An 18,045-nucleotide genomic window follows, 5' to 3' on the forward strand; every position below is an offset into this window, starting at 1 on the left:
GCAAGAGGCAGAAGGAAAGAGAAAGTTGTGGCGAAAGATTCAGCAAAAGTTCACCATTACTTTCTGCCGGAGCCGCGTGGAGCTTAGGTGTTTCGCTCATAAATATACACATCGCCCTGTCTGAGAATCGAACCCGCGAATCCGCTGCGCTAACCGCAAGGCCATGTGCCTCCACTACCCTTATATTAAAGTATTATACTTCAGTCCCGATAATCACTTTTATCTAGGAATCTCTGAAACAACTTAAAGAAATATATCACCTTTTACCTGGAGATGTTCAAAACTGTTATTCATCCTTTCGGCTTGTGCAGCCACAGAGACGTGCAATTGTCGGCTGTGATAAGAGTTTAAGGAACTTGCGTTATTCTATGTGTAATCTCTTACTTTAGGCCTATATATATATCATTGATGAAATCCATATTACTTCCTACGTTGACCCAAAGATCTACAAACGTCCATCATGTTTGTGTTGATGTGTTTTGTTTTTCTAATTCTATTTCATAATTAACTTATATTTGGTTTATTTGGCATCTGCCATGCTGGGACACCGACGTGAATGGATTAGTCGAAGAATTTATTCAGAGTACTTATTTTGATTTGGATCTGGAATTCTTCCATCAATTCTCTTTTAGACGAACTGCTATCTTGCGAGGACGTACACAGACCAAGACCGGTTGCTAAGCGATGGTAGTAGAACCGACCAACAAAGAAAAGAGACAGACACTTAGATATATAGATACTTACACCCACCCCACACACACACTCACACACAAACACGCACACATACGCCATGTTGATTCGTTAGTTACTGCACGCATTTTTTTCTCTTCTTTCTGTGTTTTTTTTCTCTCTGTGTATCTTTCTGTTGAAGAGCGCAGGCTCGAAACGTTAAAGACTTGTTTTATTTATATTTCCTGAGCGCCATACTAATACGATTGTTTGTTTGTTTTCCACCTGCCTTCGTCTTTTGTCTATTTTCATAAAGCTTCCCGTTATATATATGTATATATGTATATGGACATTTCTCTCTCCTGTATGTCTATATATGCGTGTGTGTGTGTGTGTGTGTGTGTGTGTTTGTGTGAGTGCTCCAGCATGGCCACAACCTTGGGGCTGAAACGTGTAAAACAATAAATGAATACATACATACATGCATATACACACACACACACACACACAACACACACACACATATATATATATATACGACTGGTTTTTAATGAAAATTTTCAAAAAGCCTTTCAAAAATTTTGATGGAAATTTTCAAGAAACTTTAAAAAAATTTTGATGAAAATTTTCAAAAAACCTTGAAAAATTTGTGATGAAAATTTTGATGAAAATTTTCAAAAATTTTGACGAAAATTTTCAGAAATTTTGATCAAAACTTTCAAAAAATTTTTCAACAATTTTGATCAAAATTTTTAAAACTTTTGATCAAAATTTTAAAAACTTTTGATCAAAATTTTCAAAAAACCTTTCAAAATTTGTGATGAAAATTTTGAAAAAAATTTTCAGAAATTTTGATGAAAATTTTCAAAAAACTTTTCAAAAAGTTCGATAAAAATTTTCAAAAAACTTTCCAAAATTTTGATGAAAATTTTCGAAAAACCTTTCGAAATTTGTGAAGAAAATTTTGAGAAAAATTTTCAGAAATGTTGATAAAAGTTTTAAACTACTTTGATGAAAATTTTCAAAAAAATTTCCAAAGTTTGATGAAAATTTTCAGAAAAATTTTCAGAAATTTTGATGAAATTTTTCAAAGAAACTTTTCAAAAATTTTCATGAAAATTTTATAAAAGTTTTTTTTAATTTTTCATCAAAATTTTTGAAAAGTTTTTTGAAAATTTTAATCAAAGATTTTGATAATTTTCATTAATTTTTTGAAAATTTTTTGTAAATTTTCATGAAAACTTTTGAAAAGGTTTAGAAAATTTTCACCAAAATTTCTGAAATGTTTTCTGAAAATTTTCATCAAAATTTTAGAAAGTTTTTTGAAAATTTTCATCAAAATTTTGAAATCTTTTCTGAAAATTTTCATCAAATATTTCAAATATTATGACTAAACCCGAAGCGACATGCTTCGTAGGAAAGCTTTTTAACTACACAGCCACGACTATACCTGATTAATAATTTTTGACAGAGAAAAAATCCTTCATTTCCAAGTATTTTCACTAAGCTAAAGTTTCTTAAAGATATGCGAATGGTTCATATCTTACCATTTTGACGATTTCCTCAAATGAAATTTTATAAGAAAATGCTGGGACGGAAACATACAAAGATCACTTATTCAAATTTATGGACAAACATAATCTTAGATAAATACCTTGTTGCATGAATACAGAAAACAGGAAACCACCAATGATATACAACTGTAATACACAGACAGAGATGAATGCGTGATTCTAACAACTTGATAGTCGTGAACCATTAATATTGCCTGAAGTTGCTAGAGATAATAGCCACAATCTCATTTACATCAAATCATACTATATCACCTTTGCAAAAGGAAGGATGTGTGTGATAAAATATGTCTGAATAAAATAGGACTTTTGTTATTGGTATGCTCGACCTGGGGTTAAACAACAACAGCAAACACTAATAATATCAAGCAAAACAAATATAGAGACAGTTATAGAGACAAATATGATTTAGCCCTATCCAAATAAATGACCTAAGCTGAATGTTGATTTAAAATATTCTAATCATGATATGTTATTAATTATTGGAATAACCAAATTAATAACATGACTTAAACCTCTTCAAAATCAACTTTATCGTATTGTTCTTGTTATCGACGTCGCTGCCGAAGTCGTCGCCGTCGTTGTAGCAGTTGCCCTGAAAGTATTTCTCTGTTGCATTTGGAATGATGTGGCAGTATGGCTTCACCTTGTAGTGTCTTGAGAATTTAAACTTCTTGGAGAGGCGAAAACATGGCCACGGGGATTAGTTTGGTAAAGTAATTTCCATTGCATTCGGAATAGAATTCTATTATTGACCATTCCTATATTGTCATCGATGTATTCTACTTTCCATAACAGGGGAAAATATATTATGTCAGAAAAATATTATCATAGACATGGCTTATTGAACTGCTAGAAATAACAGCTAAATCTTTCTAACTTTGCCCACCATCGACACATGAAATAATCTTAAATAATCTTTGAAAGCAATTAAAACGATAGGTGGGTTACAGCTGGATCACCGTTGAGAGTAGATTGAATATGCGCAGGAGCGGTTGAGTAGTTGAAAAGCTTGCCCCAACTCAATGTGTTCTTTAATTCAGTTCCTCTGCGTAGTATCTTGGGTAACTGTCTTCTAATCTAGCTTCTTGCCGACGAAACACTGTGTTTGGTACAACTATCATACGAATTTATTTTATCAAGAAATGGCAACATTGTCATCAACATTTTTTTTTAAATCAAGAATATAAATTTGTGAAGAGTTGAAATTATTTCTCTAACAGTTTTAAATATCCTAATGCAGTAATTTTCTGTTCACAACCGATAAAACACAAACACATCCAAATAAAGATGAATCCTGAACCAGTTTCGCGGATTATTCACCAGATCTTTATAGTTTACGTTCTAGGGTTTCACTACAAAATCCAAATCTTCGCTACTCGCGAGGGTAATCCGAAAACGTTTTAGTAATGTTACCATATTTTATTATAAAACGGTATTATTTTTTAAGCGTTTTTTTTTCATTACCTGTGACCCTCTCGGCGCCCTTTTAATGGCAAATCCAGTACAGTTTTTCTGGAAACTGTTGTTTGTCGCTGTTTTAAATACTCTGGAGAGTTACTGCCGACTGTTTTTCTTCACTGAAGAAATAACAAATTCGGTTTTGTGTCCTCTGTACTTTGCGGTCGTTCTTGGCCGTTCAGACCCGTTATTTCTTGTTGTTAGGCAGATTATCTGTAAGCATTGAAATGTTATATTTATGGTAAGCAGAATAGTAGGATTTTTCTTAAGCGGAAACTGGTGGATGTTGAAATATGTTGTTCTTACTAATCAAAGAAGAGTTATTTGTTTTTTAATACCCAAATCACCATGAATTCTCAGTTTTATTTAAAAATATATTTAACATTAAAATAAAAAAACAAAAAGAAAAACAGCATGGCTTTATTTTGATATCCAACAGAGCTATTTCAGCTCAGTTTTCGGTTTGCACGTTAAAAGAAACTTCTTGTATACTTCCACTAAAAAGAAACCTTAAAGTACTCTTCTCGATATTTTAAATAACTTTTCCAAACGTTTTTCTTTTTTCCCCAATTTAAAGCAAGATGATCGCCAATTCCAATTTCCAATTCACACAATTTTAATCGTTCCTATATTGACTTAAACATTAATTTCTCAGTGTTAACGTTAAACTAGATTTTTTAAATCTTGCTTCAATTTTCTACTTACGGCTATATGCATAATATTGTAAGATAAGGTTTTCTACTGAAAGGTTCTATTAGATATATATATACAGGCGCAGGAGTTGCTGTGTGGTAAGTAGCTTGCTTACCAACCACATGGTTCCGGGTTCAGTCCCACTGCGTGACACCTTGGGCAAGTGTCTTCTACTATGGCTTCGGGCCGACCAAAGCCTTGTGAGTGGATTTGGTAGACGGAAACTGAAAGAAGCCCGTCGTATATATGTATATATATATGTGTGTGCGTGTATGTTTGTGTGTCTGTGTTTGTTCCCCTAGCATTGCTTCACAACCGATGCTGGTGTGTTTATGTCCCCGTCACTTAGCAGTTCGGCAAAAGAGACCGAAAGAATAAGTACTGGGCTTACAAAGAATAAGTCTAGGGATCGAGTTGCTCGACTAAAGGCGGTGCTCCAGCATGGCCGCAGTCAACTGACTGAAACAAGTAAAAGAGTAAAGAGTAAAGAGTATATGGGGTTGAACTAATATAACAATATATACAAGTAACTTCTAGGTTTCAACATATATAATGTCCATTAACGTAATACATTTAGAAAGACGTTTGTCTCGTAGATAGATAGATATGGATGCTGCAGAGAGAGATAGCAGTTTAGCTAACAATCAAATTGTTATTACAAACATAGTTTTCCTTGATGAACAGCAACATTAAAAGTGAGCTGGACATGATTCAAATGCAATGAAGGTCTATCAGTGTAATTATATCATTGAAACAATTCGTTTAGATATTTTCGGCAGTTTCGGCAGGCGCAGGAGTGGCTGTGTGGTAAGTAGCCTGCTTACCAACCACATGGTTCCGGGTTCAGTCCCACTGCGTGGCATCTTGGGCAAGTGTCTTCTGCTATAGCCTCGGGCCGACCAATGCCTTGTGAGTGGATTTGGTAGACGGAAACTGAAAGAGGCCTGTCGTATATATGTATATATATATATATATATATATATATATATATGTATGTGAGTGTGTTTGTGTATCTGTGTTTGTTCCCCTAGCATTGCTTGACAACCGATGCCGGTGTGTTTACGTCCCCGTCACTTAGCGGTTCAGCAAAAAGAGACCGATAGAATAAGTACTGGGCTTACAAAAAGAATAAGTCCCGGGGTCGGTTTGCTCGACTAAAGGCGGTGCTCCAGTATGGCCGCAGTCAAATGACTGAAACTAGTAAGAGAGTAAAGAGTTGTCCACTCAGTGACTACATATTTCCTTGCAACCGGCGGAAGGGAAAATTCATCGGGAATTTCTATACTCCTGTAAATCAGGATTTCACTTATGAATGACCATTATCCCTGCATCATCGATAAGCTGGAACTTGCACCGCATAACCACCATTCTTTGAAGAAATGGAATAGACTACAGCAGGTGTTCCATCTCTCTCTAATTTAAGGGAATGCTGTTTATATCGCGAAACTTCCTGGATGTTTTTCTACGTGGTAACAGCTTCCAACTGTTCGATGCTCTGTAGTAAATACAACCTGTTAACTTCAGAAAGAGGAGCAGTGTAGTAAGCCACACAAATATTTCGACCAATGCTTCATAGTATTGCTATCCTAGATAATTGCAGTTCCTGATTTTCATTGGCACATAACCATTTTTCTGAATGTAGATCTGTCTCCGACCTCAAATTCTGGGTCGCACTTCATTTCTCGTTATTTTAGTTTATTCGGGTGCGGATGGCCTAGTGAAAACGCAATCTTTCTATGATATTGATGTACATAAGAAAGAGGAGGGTAGTCTCCTGACGGACCGTTTCAAGGTAAGCTGACTGCACCTCAATAAAACTTATGTATCTTCCTTTCTATCTTTCTGTATACACGTCTGTACTACTATAAGTCGCAGACCGAGGATACATATTAATTTCCTTTTCAACAATGCTCCAAATATAATAGTCCATGGGATTTAATCTGGCAAGATTCGAGGCCACATGTTTAGTGGAACATGACCGAAAATAATATCTCAGATTTATTTCTGGATTACGTGAACTTTCTAAAAGAATGCTGAGTTTTGTTGAAGCATTCATGGCCTTCCACTGCATGATTCATCCATCCAGGTATTAACAGATGTCTCTAGCGACGCAACATATCCAGTAGTATTAATTCTAACACTGTATTAAGAAGCGTGACATTACTTTCTGTATTCATACTTCTAAATCCTTCGTAGATGCAGGAAACATAGTGCACATCGCATTTTTAATTGTTTTAAAGCGAGTAATATACTGAAAATTAAGTATCCTCATATGACCCTCCCGCAATTTGTATAAACACACACACACACACACACACACACACATGCATACAAACAAACTTATTAATTGCGGTTTAAAATAAATAAAATTAGAAATTAAAACAAGAACAATATACAAATAACTAAAATAAATAATATAATTGACTGAATATAATATACATGCATGTGTATATTATATATATATGTATATATATATATATAGATATATATATATATATATATATATATATATATATATACATGTGTATATGTGTGTGTGTGTGTGAGTGTGCATATATATATACATACATATGTACGTAGGTACAAATGAATGTGTAACTGTATATATATGTATATATATATACATATATATATAAATATTAAGAGTGTGTAATACGCTCACAGCGTTATTAATTCTAGTCTAAAATTCCAAACTTAAATATGAAGAGAAAAGGGAAAGCGAGGAAGAAAAAGATAATAAAGAAATTAATAAACTAGAAAATATAAAAACCAAATAAAACGGAAATGAACTTCTTTATTGTTTAAAAGCCAGATAAATTACCCACAAATAAACACATATGTATGCCAGCACGTGCGTGCATATATATATATATATATACATACATGCATATATGCGTGTGTGTGTGTGTGTAGGCATGTAATGTATATATGGATATAAATACGCACACACGTACGTACACACGCTAACATGTGTGTGACAAAGAAGTGCCGTGTGTGTTTTATTACTGATGTCATAGTTGGTGTTAAATATTGCCCAATGGCGCCCTCAGCTCCATCATCCCTGCTGGTGACACCCGCAACATTTCACAGCTCATTCATAATGCCGTCATTGACAGAGCTGAATGCGACACAATATACGACCTTGTCATGTGTCATCAAGAGACAGTAGTTGTTTTGTTAATGAGTTCGTTTTTGATCCCCCCCCCACACACACACATGTCATTTGCTAATTAGTATTTATATTACGTTTGAGAATCAAGTTTCAGTTTGTGTTTCTGTTCTGTGAACATGTGTGTTACTGTATGCATGCGCGTGTACCTCTCCTGTTCTTTTTGTTTTTCATTGTCGAACAAACGATATAAATATCTATGTAGACACACATACACATTCATTCACGCACGCATATACACACTGACATGCACATTTGTGTGTAGAGTGTTATTAAAAGTGGGTAGTGTTCAATTATTATGTAAAGTACTTCTCCATATCACTGTAACTATGTTTATATATATATATACATACATATATATACATATACATACATACAGACATATACATACATACATACATACATACCCCCCCCCACCCACACACATATATATATATAATATATATATATATAACACATATGTGTGTGTGTATATATATATATTATATATACATATGAGAGAGAACAAAGTGTACGTACGCTGCTATATATATATATATATATATATATATATATATATATATATAATATATATATATATATATATAGATATATATATATATATATATTATATATATATATATATATATATTATATATATATATATATATATATATATATAATTTCAACAATTGAGGGTAAAATTAATTAATTATTAATCAATTCACCAAGTATTCAGTATGTAAAGGGACCATTTTAGGCGAATTCAAAATATTACGTTATATATAAGGGCTTAGTAAAATAAATTACTTTGCCACATACTGAACTCATTAGAAATAGCAGCTAAAGAAATTTCTTTAGCTATTTCTAATACTTAAAGAAGATCTCTCTCAGATAGTGTTTGCTCAAACCAACTCACAAAGGTATGGGGGAAAAAACATTAAAAAATCAAGTGCAAACCTTTGCACTTGATTTTTAATTTTTTAATGTTTTTTCCCCCATACCTTTGTGAGTGGTTTGAGCAAATACTATCTGAGAGAGATCTTCTTTAAGTATTAGAAATAGCTAAAGAAATTTCTTTAGCTGCTATTTCTAATGAGTTCAGTATGTGGCAAAGTAATTTATTTTACTAAGCCCTTATTATATAATATATATATATATATATATATATATATATATATATATATATATATATATATATATAGCGGCGTAAGTTAGATAGATATACTCCCTAATATTATTATATATATTATATATATAAAATACAAAATGGGACAAGAACGCAAAACATGCGGACAGCTAAGTGATACAAAAAGGGATAACAAAACATCCAGATAGACGATACAAAAAAAACAACAAACAAAGCAAAGACGGGTCATTCGAAGCTTTCTATCTTCAGTCAAGAAACGGATTATCCTCGCAATTTCGGTGTGATTAATCTTGAGATTGCTCCAATCTGGCCAGCCCCAAGGAAAAAAAAACTAAGCTAAGAGCATTAGATTCTTTGGAAGAAAGTATCGAATGTGTACGAAAGCAAGAACGGAAAAACAGACGAGAGAGAGAGAGAGAGGAGAGAGAGAGAGGGGAGAGAGAGGGAGGGAGGGAGTGAACAGACTGACTGATAGGTGGGTCGGAAGATAACTGAGCACAGATTGCTTACACTGCATGAAGAATGAAGAAAAAAGTTATCAAGCATATTGAACACAAGTGGATAATGCAGTGCAGAGTTCAAATGACACTGACGTAAACGAAATATGTGCCAGATCCTACTAAGTATCACCTTGAGTAAATCTATTAAAGAAATTCTAAAATATGTTTCCTTCTTATTAGAACCATGAAATAATGAATTCGTCAAATATATAGTGTCATACAACACAGAATTCTTTAATTAAGTAAATTAAGTAAATTAAATTAAGGTGGGATCTTGCAGAGTGAGTTAGATCACCGGAAAATACATCTTGGTACCTTTATTTACATTATTTACATTTGACGGATATTTGTCCTCATCCTGTTTGTTGTTAACACAACGTTTCGGCTGATATACCCTCCAGGGCTATCATCAGGTGTCTTGGGGAAATTTCGAACCTGGGTTCTAATTCCTAAGGTATTTTTGAGTACGTTCATGAAGGAGCACCACCTTGAAGGAGTTTCAGTCGAACAAATTGACCGCACGACTTATAATTTTAAGCCTAATACTTATTTTATCGGTCCTTTTTGCCGATCCGCTACGTTACGGGGATGTAAACACATGAACAGCGGTTGTCATTCATCGACACCTTTGCGCCATCGGAAATGTTAGCAACTTGGGACAATGGGTTCCTCACAAACTTTCCTTGTCTAATCACGCGCAGAGGGTGAATGTGTGCTCTTCTTTGTTGTCACATCTCACGAATGAACCGTTTTGGGACGGAATAGTGACTGATGAGAAAGGCGTTCTCTATAAACATTTCAAGCTCCGAAGACAGTAGGAAGGGAAAGGAAAAACATCAACACTCCGGTTTAAAGAAGTTCTTCACCCACGTGAGGTGTTATCTGCTTGGTGGGATATGAAAGATTTCGTCCACTTAGAACTTTGAAACCCAAACCAAACGATTACAAAAGGAATCTAGTGCAAGCAGCTTCAGCGGCTTAAGTCCGCGCTAGAAGTAAAACGACCATCTTTCGTTTCAAGACAAAAGGTGTTCTTCCATCAGGATAATGCCCGGTCACATACAGCGAGGATGATATTCCAAAGGCTGGAGCATTTTGAATGGGAAACGATGCCCCACCCACCATATTCGCCGGACATTGCCTCATCTGATTTATTCCACAGTCTTCAAAAAGAAATGGATTGAAAATATATGAATTCTGTGGACGAGGTCAGAACAGTACTGGAGAAGTATTTCTCGTCACGGACAAGTGAATTTTGGAAGAGGGGCCTTGCAAATATACCAGATAGATGGAAGAGCATTTTAGAAAATGAAGGACAGTATATATTACATTAAAAAAAAACAACTTTGTCTTAAGTTTGAAAAATAAGAGAAGTATAAAAAACAACTTTATTGTATGACCCAATATATATACATATACAGATTAGAAGATTTTTGAATTCATCTGCTTGTAGTATTGTATCGTTTAATCGCACTTCGGCCCTGCTTCCACTGCTCTATGATCAACAATTTCACATAGACTTCTTCCGAATTTACATAAATAGGCATAATGTATTTTTGAGGATAATATTTGATGTGCCTTTCTTTTTGAAAAACAGTAGTTTGTGACGTAAGATCGATATGGCTATTATTTCCAGCAACTGAAATCACATGTACGAACAGTAAAATATATTTCATGAGATGGAGATGAGCGTGTTGACAGTACGACGTATTAATGGTTTTACACACACACGCAGACACACACAAACACACACAGACACAAATACACATCAACAAACACACACACGTCCAGGGTCAAGGACGTAGTCTTGATAGGTGTATAAGGGCACGCATTTCTTTGTACACACATCCACAGGGTGATACGCTCGCAAGCTTGTACACGCGGATATACACAAACATAATATAAAATAGCATACATTATACAATTCGGTAAATCGTAAACGGGATACACACACACACACACACACACACATATATATATATATATATATATATATATCAATTCAAACATAATTAGATAGATGGAGGAAAACATGAAACAGTAGAGAGACCAAAAGACACGATTCAAGGCAACACAAGAAAAATTGTTTGCAAGCGTAAGTATGAATGTAGTCTATCTATATGTATATGTGTATATAAGGTCATGTGTGCGAGTATGTATGTATATATATATGTATACGCACATATATATATACATACACATATAATATATGTTATATATGTTTATATGTATATATGTTATATATATTTATGTATATATGTTATGTATGTATATATGTATGCATATACATGTATATATATATACACTTACACATACACACTTATGTGCATATATGTGTTAATATGAGTATGTATATATATGTATATACATGGATGTCTGTATATATATATATATATATATATATATATATATATATATATATATATATATATATATACATGCGTGTATGTGCGTGTATGTATGCATATATGTATGTGTATATGTATATACATGCAGACACGCACACGCACGCACATATATATATACTTATATAGACATACATATATACGTTATATGTTCCTACAAGTCTGTGTGTGTGTGTGTGTGTGTGTGTATGCCTCTGTGTGTATATATGTGCTCGTGTGTGTGTGTGCGTGTGTGTGTGCTCGTGTGTAAGTGTTTTGTTTATATGTGTATGTGTGTGTATGTGTTTGTATGTGTGTGTGTTTGTGTATCTTCATAGTGCAAGAAAGAGTATGAGAGAAAATGAGATAAATAGAAAGATAGATTCGGGGTAATTTTTCTTGCAAACAGGAAACCTAATCAACGTAGTGAGGAAAGAAGCACCTAAATTACCATTTCAAAGAATGCCAACATTTCCTGAAACTTAACTCTCCTATGTCCGGACATCGGTTGCGATGAAAGCACCTTAATTCTCTTGTTTGTCTTGCACAAAATGCCTTTCTACGCTAGAATGGGAATGAACTTACGTATGTATGTATGTATGTATGTATGTATGTATGTATGTATGTATGTATGTATGTATGTATGTATGTATGTATGAGTGTATGTATGAGTGTATGTATGTATGTATGTATGTATGTATGTCTGATTAACTGTATGTATTCATGCATGTATGTATGTATGTAGGCATGCATGTACGTATGTATTATGTATGTATGTATGTATGTATGTATGTATGAATGTATGTATGTGTGTATGTATGAGTGTATGTATGTATATATGCATGTATGTCTTATTATACGTATGTATTCAAGCATGTATGTATGTATGTATGTCTGATTATACGTATGTATTCAAGCTTGTATGTATGTATGATTGTATGTAGGCATGCATGTACGTATGTATTTATGTATGTATGTACGTACGTACGTATGTATATATGTATGTATGAATGTATGTATGTATGCATGTATATATGTATATATGTATGTATGTATATATGTATGTATGTATGCATGTATGTGTGTATGCATGTATGTATGTATGTATATATGTATGCATGTATGTATGTATATATGTATGTATGTATGATGTATGTATGTATGTTCAAACATTAAACATACACACAAACTGTCAGACCGGCTCACACACATCTATACACACATCTATACACACATCTATACACATACAGACACGCACAAATATACACACTTAGTTATATTTATATACATAGTAATTGTTTCTGTCATTGCACTGAAATATATTTTAGGTTTGTTTATCGGCACACTAAGATAAAGTTTCCTCAAAGAACGGTCCCAGGTTCCAGCCACACTGTACGTTTATCTAATCTGTCTACCCCTTTCGTAAAAATGAACCATACCTTCAACTTCAGCAAACACGTGTATATTAAGTAAGTGTCCGGAGAATTCATGGTACGCCATTCTTTCAAAATTAGCAAGACTCGAACCAGATATGCCGTTTCTGTCAAGCAGTGGCATTACCTAAGATGAGGCTCCCATATGCAAAACGTATCAAACTCAACTCCTATAAATTGCAACCTGGTAATTTTATACATTGAAAGGACTTGATAAATAAATACAGATCGATATAAACTATGTTCTGGTTCGAAACTATTTTAATCATGAATCAAGGATGACTGAGGGCTAAGAAAAAAAGAATATGTGTATCAGAGACGTGTAGACGCATGTTCACGTGCGCACCCAGACAAATATGCAAGAAGGGGAGAAAAAAAGTGTAACAGAGAAGAAAAGAGAAAGTAGAATGGACTCCGCTACCAACTTATACGCAATAAGTTGATTTCTACTGAATAGAAAACACTTAGTCTATCTATCTATCTATCTATCTATCTATCTATCTATCTATCTATCTATCTATCTATCTATCTATCTATCTATCTATCTATCTATCTATCTATCTATCTATCTATCTATCTATCTATCTATCTATCTATATCTATCTATCTATCTATCTATCTATCTATATATGTCTGTATGTCTGTCTGTCTGTCTGTCTGTCTATCTATCTATCTATCTATCTATCTATCTATCTATCTATCTATCTATATCTATCTATCTATCTATCTATCTGTTTGTCTGCTTCCGTCTATGTGTGTGTGTTTGTGTGTGTGTGTATGTATGTATATGTGTATGTATGTATGTATGTATGTATGTATGTATGATTTATGTATATATGTATTGTTAGACTTAGATATTTTGATAAGTTTCGGCAAGAATTGGCCCAGGCCAAGACTAACTTAATAGCACCACCTGGAAAAGACATTTAATGATGTTTCGTATTACAGGCATTTTTGGCCACCATTGCTCATTGAAATGAAGAGGTATTGTTCGCAGAAATACATACGGGTGGAGAGAGTGAGAGAGAGAGAGAGAGAGAGAGTGAGAGGGAAGAAAGAAAGAGAGAGAGGGAGAGAGATGTCCGTTTCTCTTTCTGTCTCTCTCGATCTATATGCACAAACACACATTCACACGATTACAAGCATTTATACACGCATCCATTACACAATGTATGCAAATACACACATACACATGCACACACGCACACATACTTCAGTACTTCAAAGGGCATCGTCCACTTCAACTTCACGCAGGCATTCACACGCACATATACACCCACATCCACACAATACATATAGTCAAGTACACACCACACACACATATATTCAGCCACGCCAACATTTCTCATATCTAACTCCTTATTTATCTTCTTGTATCACAGACACAGTTTAACGTACATACATATATACACACCTATGTAGACACGTATGTACACACATATGCTCTCAGACATATGACTATACATACGCATACCGATTTATGTTATATAATTGTCTCATGAACATCATAAACCGTACACATACATACAGATAAGCATAGTCACACTTAAACACAAACACATCACAATGTTTCTTTAAACATACATACACAACATATGCACACAGTTCACTTGCATAACAAACTTTACACACACATATAGGAAAAACCAATATCTACGCATATATACACACATGCAGACGTACATATACGTACAGAGACAAACACCACGAAAAATGTTCATATTCACAGACGCATGCACGTAAAAAACCATCACATACGCATTCATACATCAATACAATATTGTGTATACACATGCATACACATCGACTACATATATATGTATACATACGTACGTACACATATTCGCAAACCCGTCTCACACATACATAGACACACATATACACACCACACATATGCATACATAAATACGCATATACGCACAAACGAGCATCGAACCACAAGCGAACGTATATAGACGTACAGACAGATACTTTTCTACTCTAGGCACAAGGCCCGAATTTATTTTTTTTTGTGGGAGGGGGGACAGTCGATTAGATCGACCCCAGTACGCAACTGGTACTTAATTTATCGACCCCGAAAGGATGAAAGGCAAAGTCGACCTCGGCGGAATTTGAACGCAGAACGTAAAGAGAGACGAAATACTGCTAAGCATTTCGCTCGGCGTGCTAACTTTTCGGCCACAGACACGTGTACCCTTAACGTAGTTCGCAAGGAGATTCATCGTGACACAGAGTGTGAAAAGGCTGTCCCTTTTGAAAAACAGTTACAAGTCATTTTTACCAGCTGAGTGGACTGGAGCAATGTGAAATAAAGTGTCTTGCTCAAGGACACAACGCGTCGCCGGCGATCGAACTCAACCATACGATCATGAGCATAATGCCCTAACCACTAAGCTACGCGCCCTCACTATTATTACCGCAAATACTGCAAACGTTACAGGAGAAAACACTGTAACAAACGCTTGAAATTTTACCACCCACACTGCTACCACTCAGACAAAATTACATGAGCTACCATCGTCAAACCTTCAAGCAACACCACTCCCAATATTTCTATCGCCAACACTAGGAGCAACTCGCCTAACACCAGCATAATAACCAGCTCTAACACCAACGCCACTATAAACACTGCCACGAACACTTCCCGAATACCTCCACTACGGATACCTGACGTCACTGCTATGTCGACCAGCATCATTACCATTAATAGTACCACTAACACTACATCCAACACAACCATCACCCACACTAAAATCAGTATCACTAACCAATATCGGCACCACTATCACTGAGGCCACTATTATACTACCTCCAACAATAACTACTCTGTACCTCTATCGATAACAATGTTACCATTAATACTACCAATACTACCTCTAGCCCTAACAATGGTAGCTCCACCGCTACAACTCTCAGTAACACCACAAGCGATACCAACACCTCCGATTCTTTCACCAACGCAACTACCAACGTCACATCTACACTACTAGAAACTCAGTTTCTAGTAAATAAGGCGGCTAGCTGGCAGAATCGTTAGCACGCCGGGCGAAATGCTTAGCGGTATTTCGTCTGCCGTTAAGTTCTGAGTTCAAATTCCGCCGAGGTCGACTTTGCCTTTCATCTTTTCGGGGTCGATAAATTAAGTACCAGTTACGCACTGGTGTCGATATAATTGACTTAATCCTTTTGTCTGTCTTTGTTTGTCCCCTCTATGTTTAGTCCCTTGTGAGCAATAAAGAAATAAGAAACTCAGTTACTATCATTAGTGCGAACACAACTACCAATACTACTACTTAAATTATCACCAACGCTATCTCGAACATCACACCTAACGCTATTAAAAGCTCAACCACGACTCCTGTGGCACCATTAAGGATTCCACAACATACAGCAAAGTTAAGACTATGTCGAATGTCACTAGAAACGCCAAAACACTTACCATCACAATCGATGATATGGGTCGTAAATGCAATCTCGAAAACAAAGCCCACACCTTTGTACCGGATTAATTCGATTACATCGACCCCAGTGCGTAACTGTTACTTAATTTATCGACCCGAAATGATGAAAGGCAAAGTCAACCTCGGCGGAATTTGAACTCAGAACGTAACGACAGACGAAATACCTATTTCTTTACTACCCACAAGGGGCTACACAGAGAGGACAAACAAAGACAGACAAACGGATCAAGTCGATTATATCGATCCCAGTGCGTAACAGGTGCTTATTTAATCGACTCCGAAAGGATGAAAGGCAAAGTCGACCTCGGCGGAATTTGAACTCAGAACGTAACGACAGACGAAATACCGCTAAGCATTTCGCCCGGTGTACTAACGTTTCTGCCAGCGCACCGCCTTACAGACCAACATATCACACCGGAATAGTCTGTCAACCTACACGCCACTATCCATCTACGCACAACTACACGCATCAACCCCCACCTCCCAATTAATGTACACTAGCACTACTAACGGCCACTACACACTACTACATCTTACTACGAACACTACACACCTACGACCACCACCGCAACACCTACAGACATGAACACCACCAACGTCGTCCAAATTACAGCCTGCAGTAAATTCACCTTGTCTCTTCTATTAATGCTGTCTGGGACAACTTTGCCAGGTTTCTCATTTCTTTCATCTTCTAACCGTGTTTGTCGAGTTATTGCTTTTCTCATGTTGTTGTTGTTGGTGGTGGTGGTGGTTGTGGTGTTGGTGGTGGTGTTTTTTGTTGTTGTTGTAGTCGTCGTCGTCGGCGTCGCTCTCATTCTCGCTGGTATTGCCCTCGTTTGCGCGGTTGTCTCCGTTGTCTCCGTTGCTGTTGTTGCGCTGTTGGTGATGGCGATATTTGTAGCCTGTCGCCGTCTTCTCCATTATTGTTACTTTGATTGTTTTGTTGTGTTATTTTTTGTGTTCTTGAGACGATGACGTAGTTGTTGCTATTGCCATTGCTGCCGCTGTTATTCTCTTGTTAATGGTTATTGTTGTTGTTGTTGTTATAATACCTATTGATGACGTCGCCATCATTGTTATTGTCAAGATGCGAATGGTTGTTGTTATTGTTGCGGCTGTCGTAGTAATGCGAGAGATTGTCTTTAATGTTTTATCACAAGACATAATTATAATACGGTTGTCCCTGACTTAACCCAATACAGTTATATTAATAATCTATACAATAAGAAAAAAAAAAACAGAAAAAAGAGCAAAAACAAAGAAACATTGTTTTCAAAGTCAGCACTGAGACAAGGAAATAAAATAATTTAATACATTTCCATCAGATATTGTATCGTTTTTTGTACTGAAGATATGTAATATTAAAGAAGCATTGAAATACAGTGGATCGGCAAAGTCGTTTAGACAAGATTCTTCTTGCGGTTTGTCTTGGGTCCATATAGTTCTAAGTTCAAATCCCACCAAGCTTGAAATTTCTTCGATGTCGATGAAATAAAGTACCAGTTGAATACTAGGGTTATTTATACCAACTAACTACTTCCCATTAAAAGGCTGCTAGGTTTTTGTCTGATTTAC

At 35.4% G+C, this 18,045-nt stretch overlaps 1 protein-coding gene across 1 annotated transcript in view; it reads left to right on the forward strand.

The window, feature by feature from the left end:
• LOC115218297 (protein PFC0760c-like) overlaps window positions 1-17,662 on the forward strand; it is a gene marked incomplete at its 5' end in the record, with an annotated part of 98,740 nt that extends 81,078 nt beyond the window's left edge. Inside the window, one exon of the mRNA XM_029788048.1 lies at window positions 17,439-17,662. Within this exon, the coding sequence (XP_029643908.1) occupies window positions 17,439-17,662 (224 nt within the window). The remainder of the gene's footprint in view (window positions 1-17,438) is intronic.
• Window positions 17,663-18,045: the final 383 nt, after the last annotated feature.

The sequence above is a fragment of the Octopus sinensis genome, linkage group LG13 (assembly GCF_006345805.1).
Source record: "Octopus sinensis linkage group LG13, ASM634580v1, whole genome shotgun sequence".
In the NCBI taxonomy this organism is placed as follows: domain Eukaryota; kingdom Metazoa; phylum Mollusca; class Cephalopoda; order Octopoda; family Octopodidae; genus Octopus; species Octopus sinensis.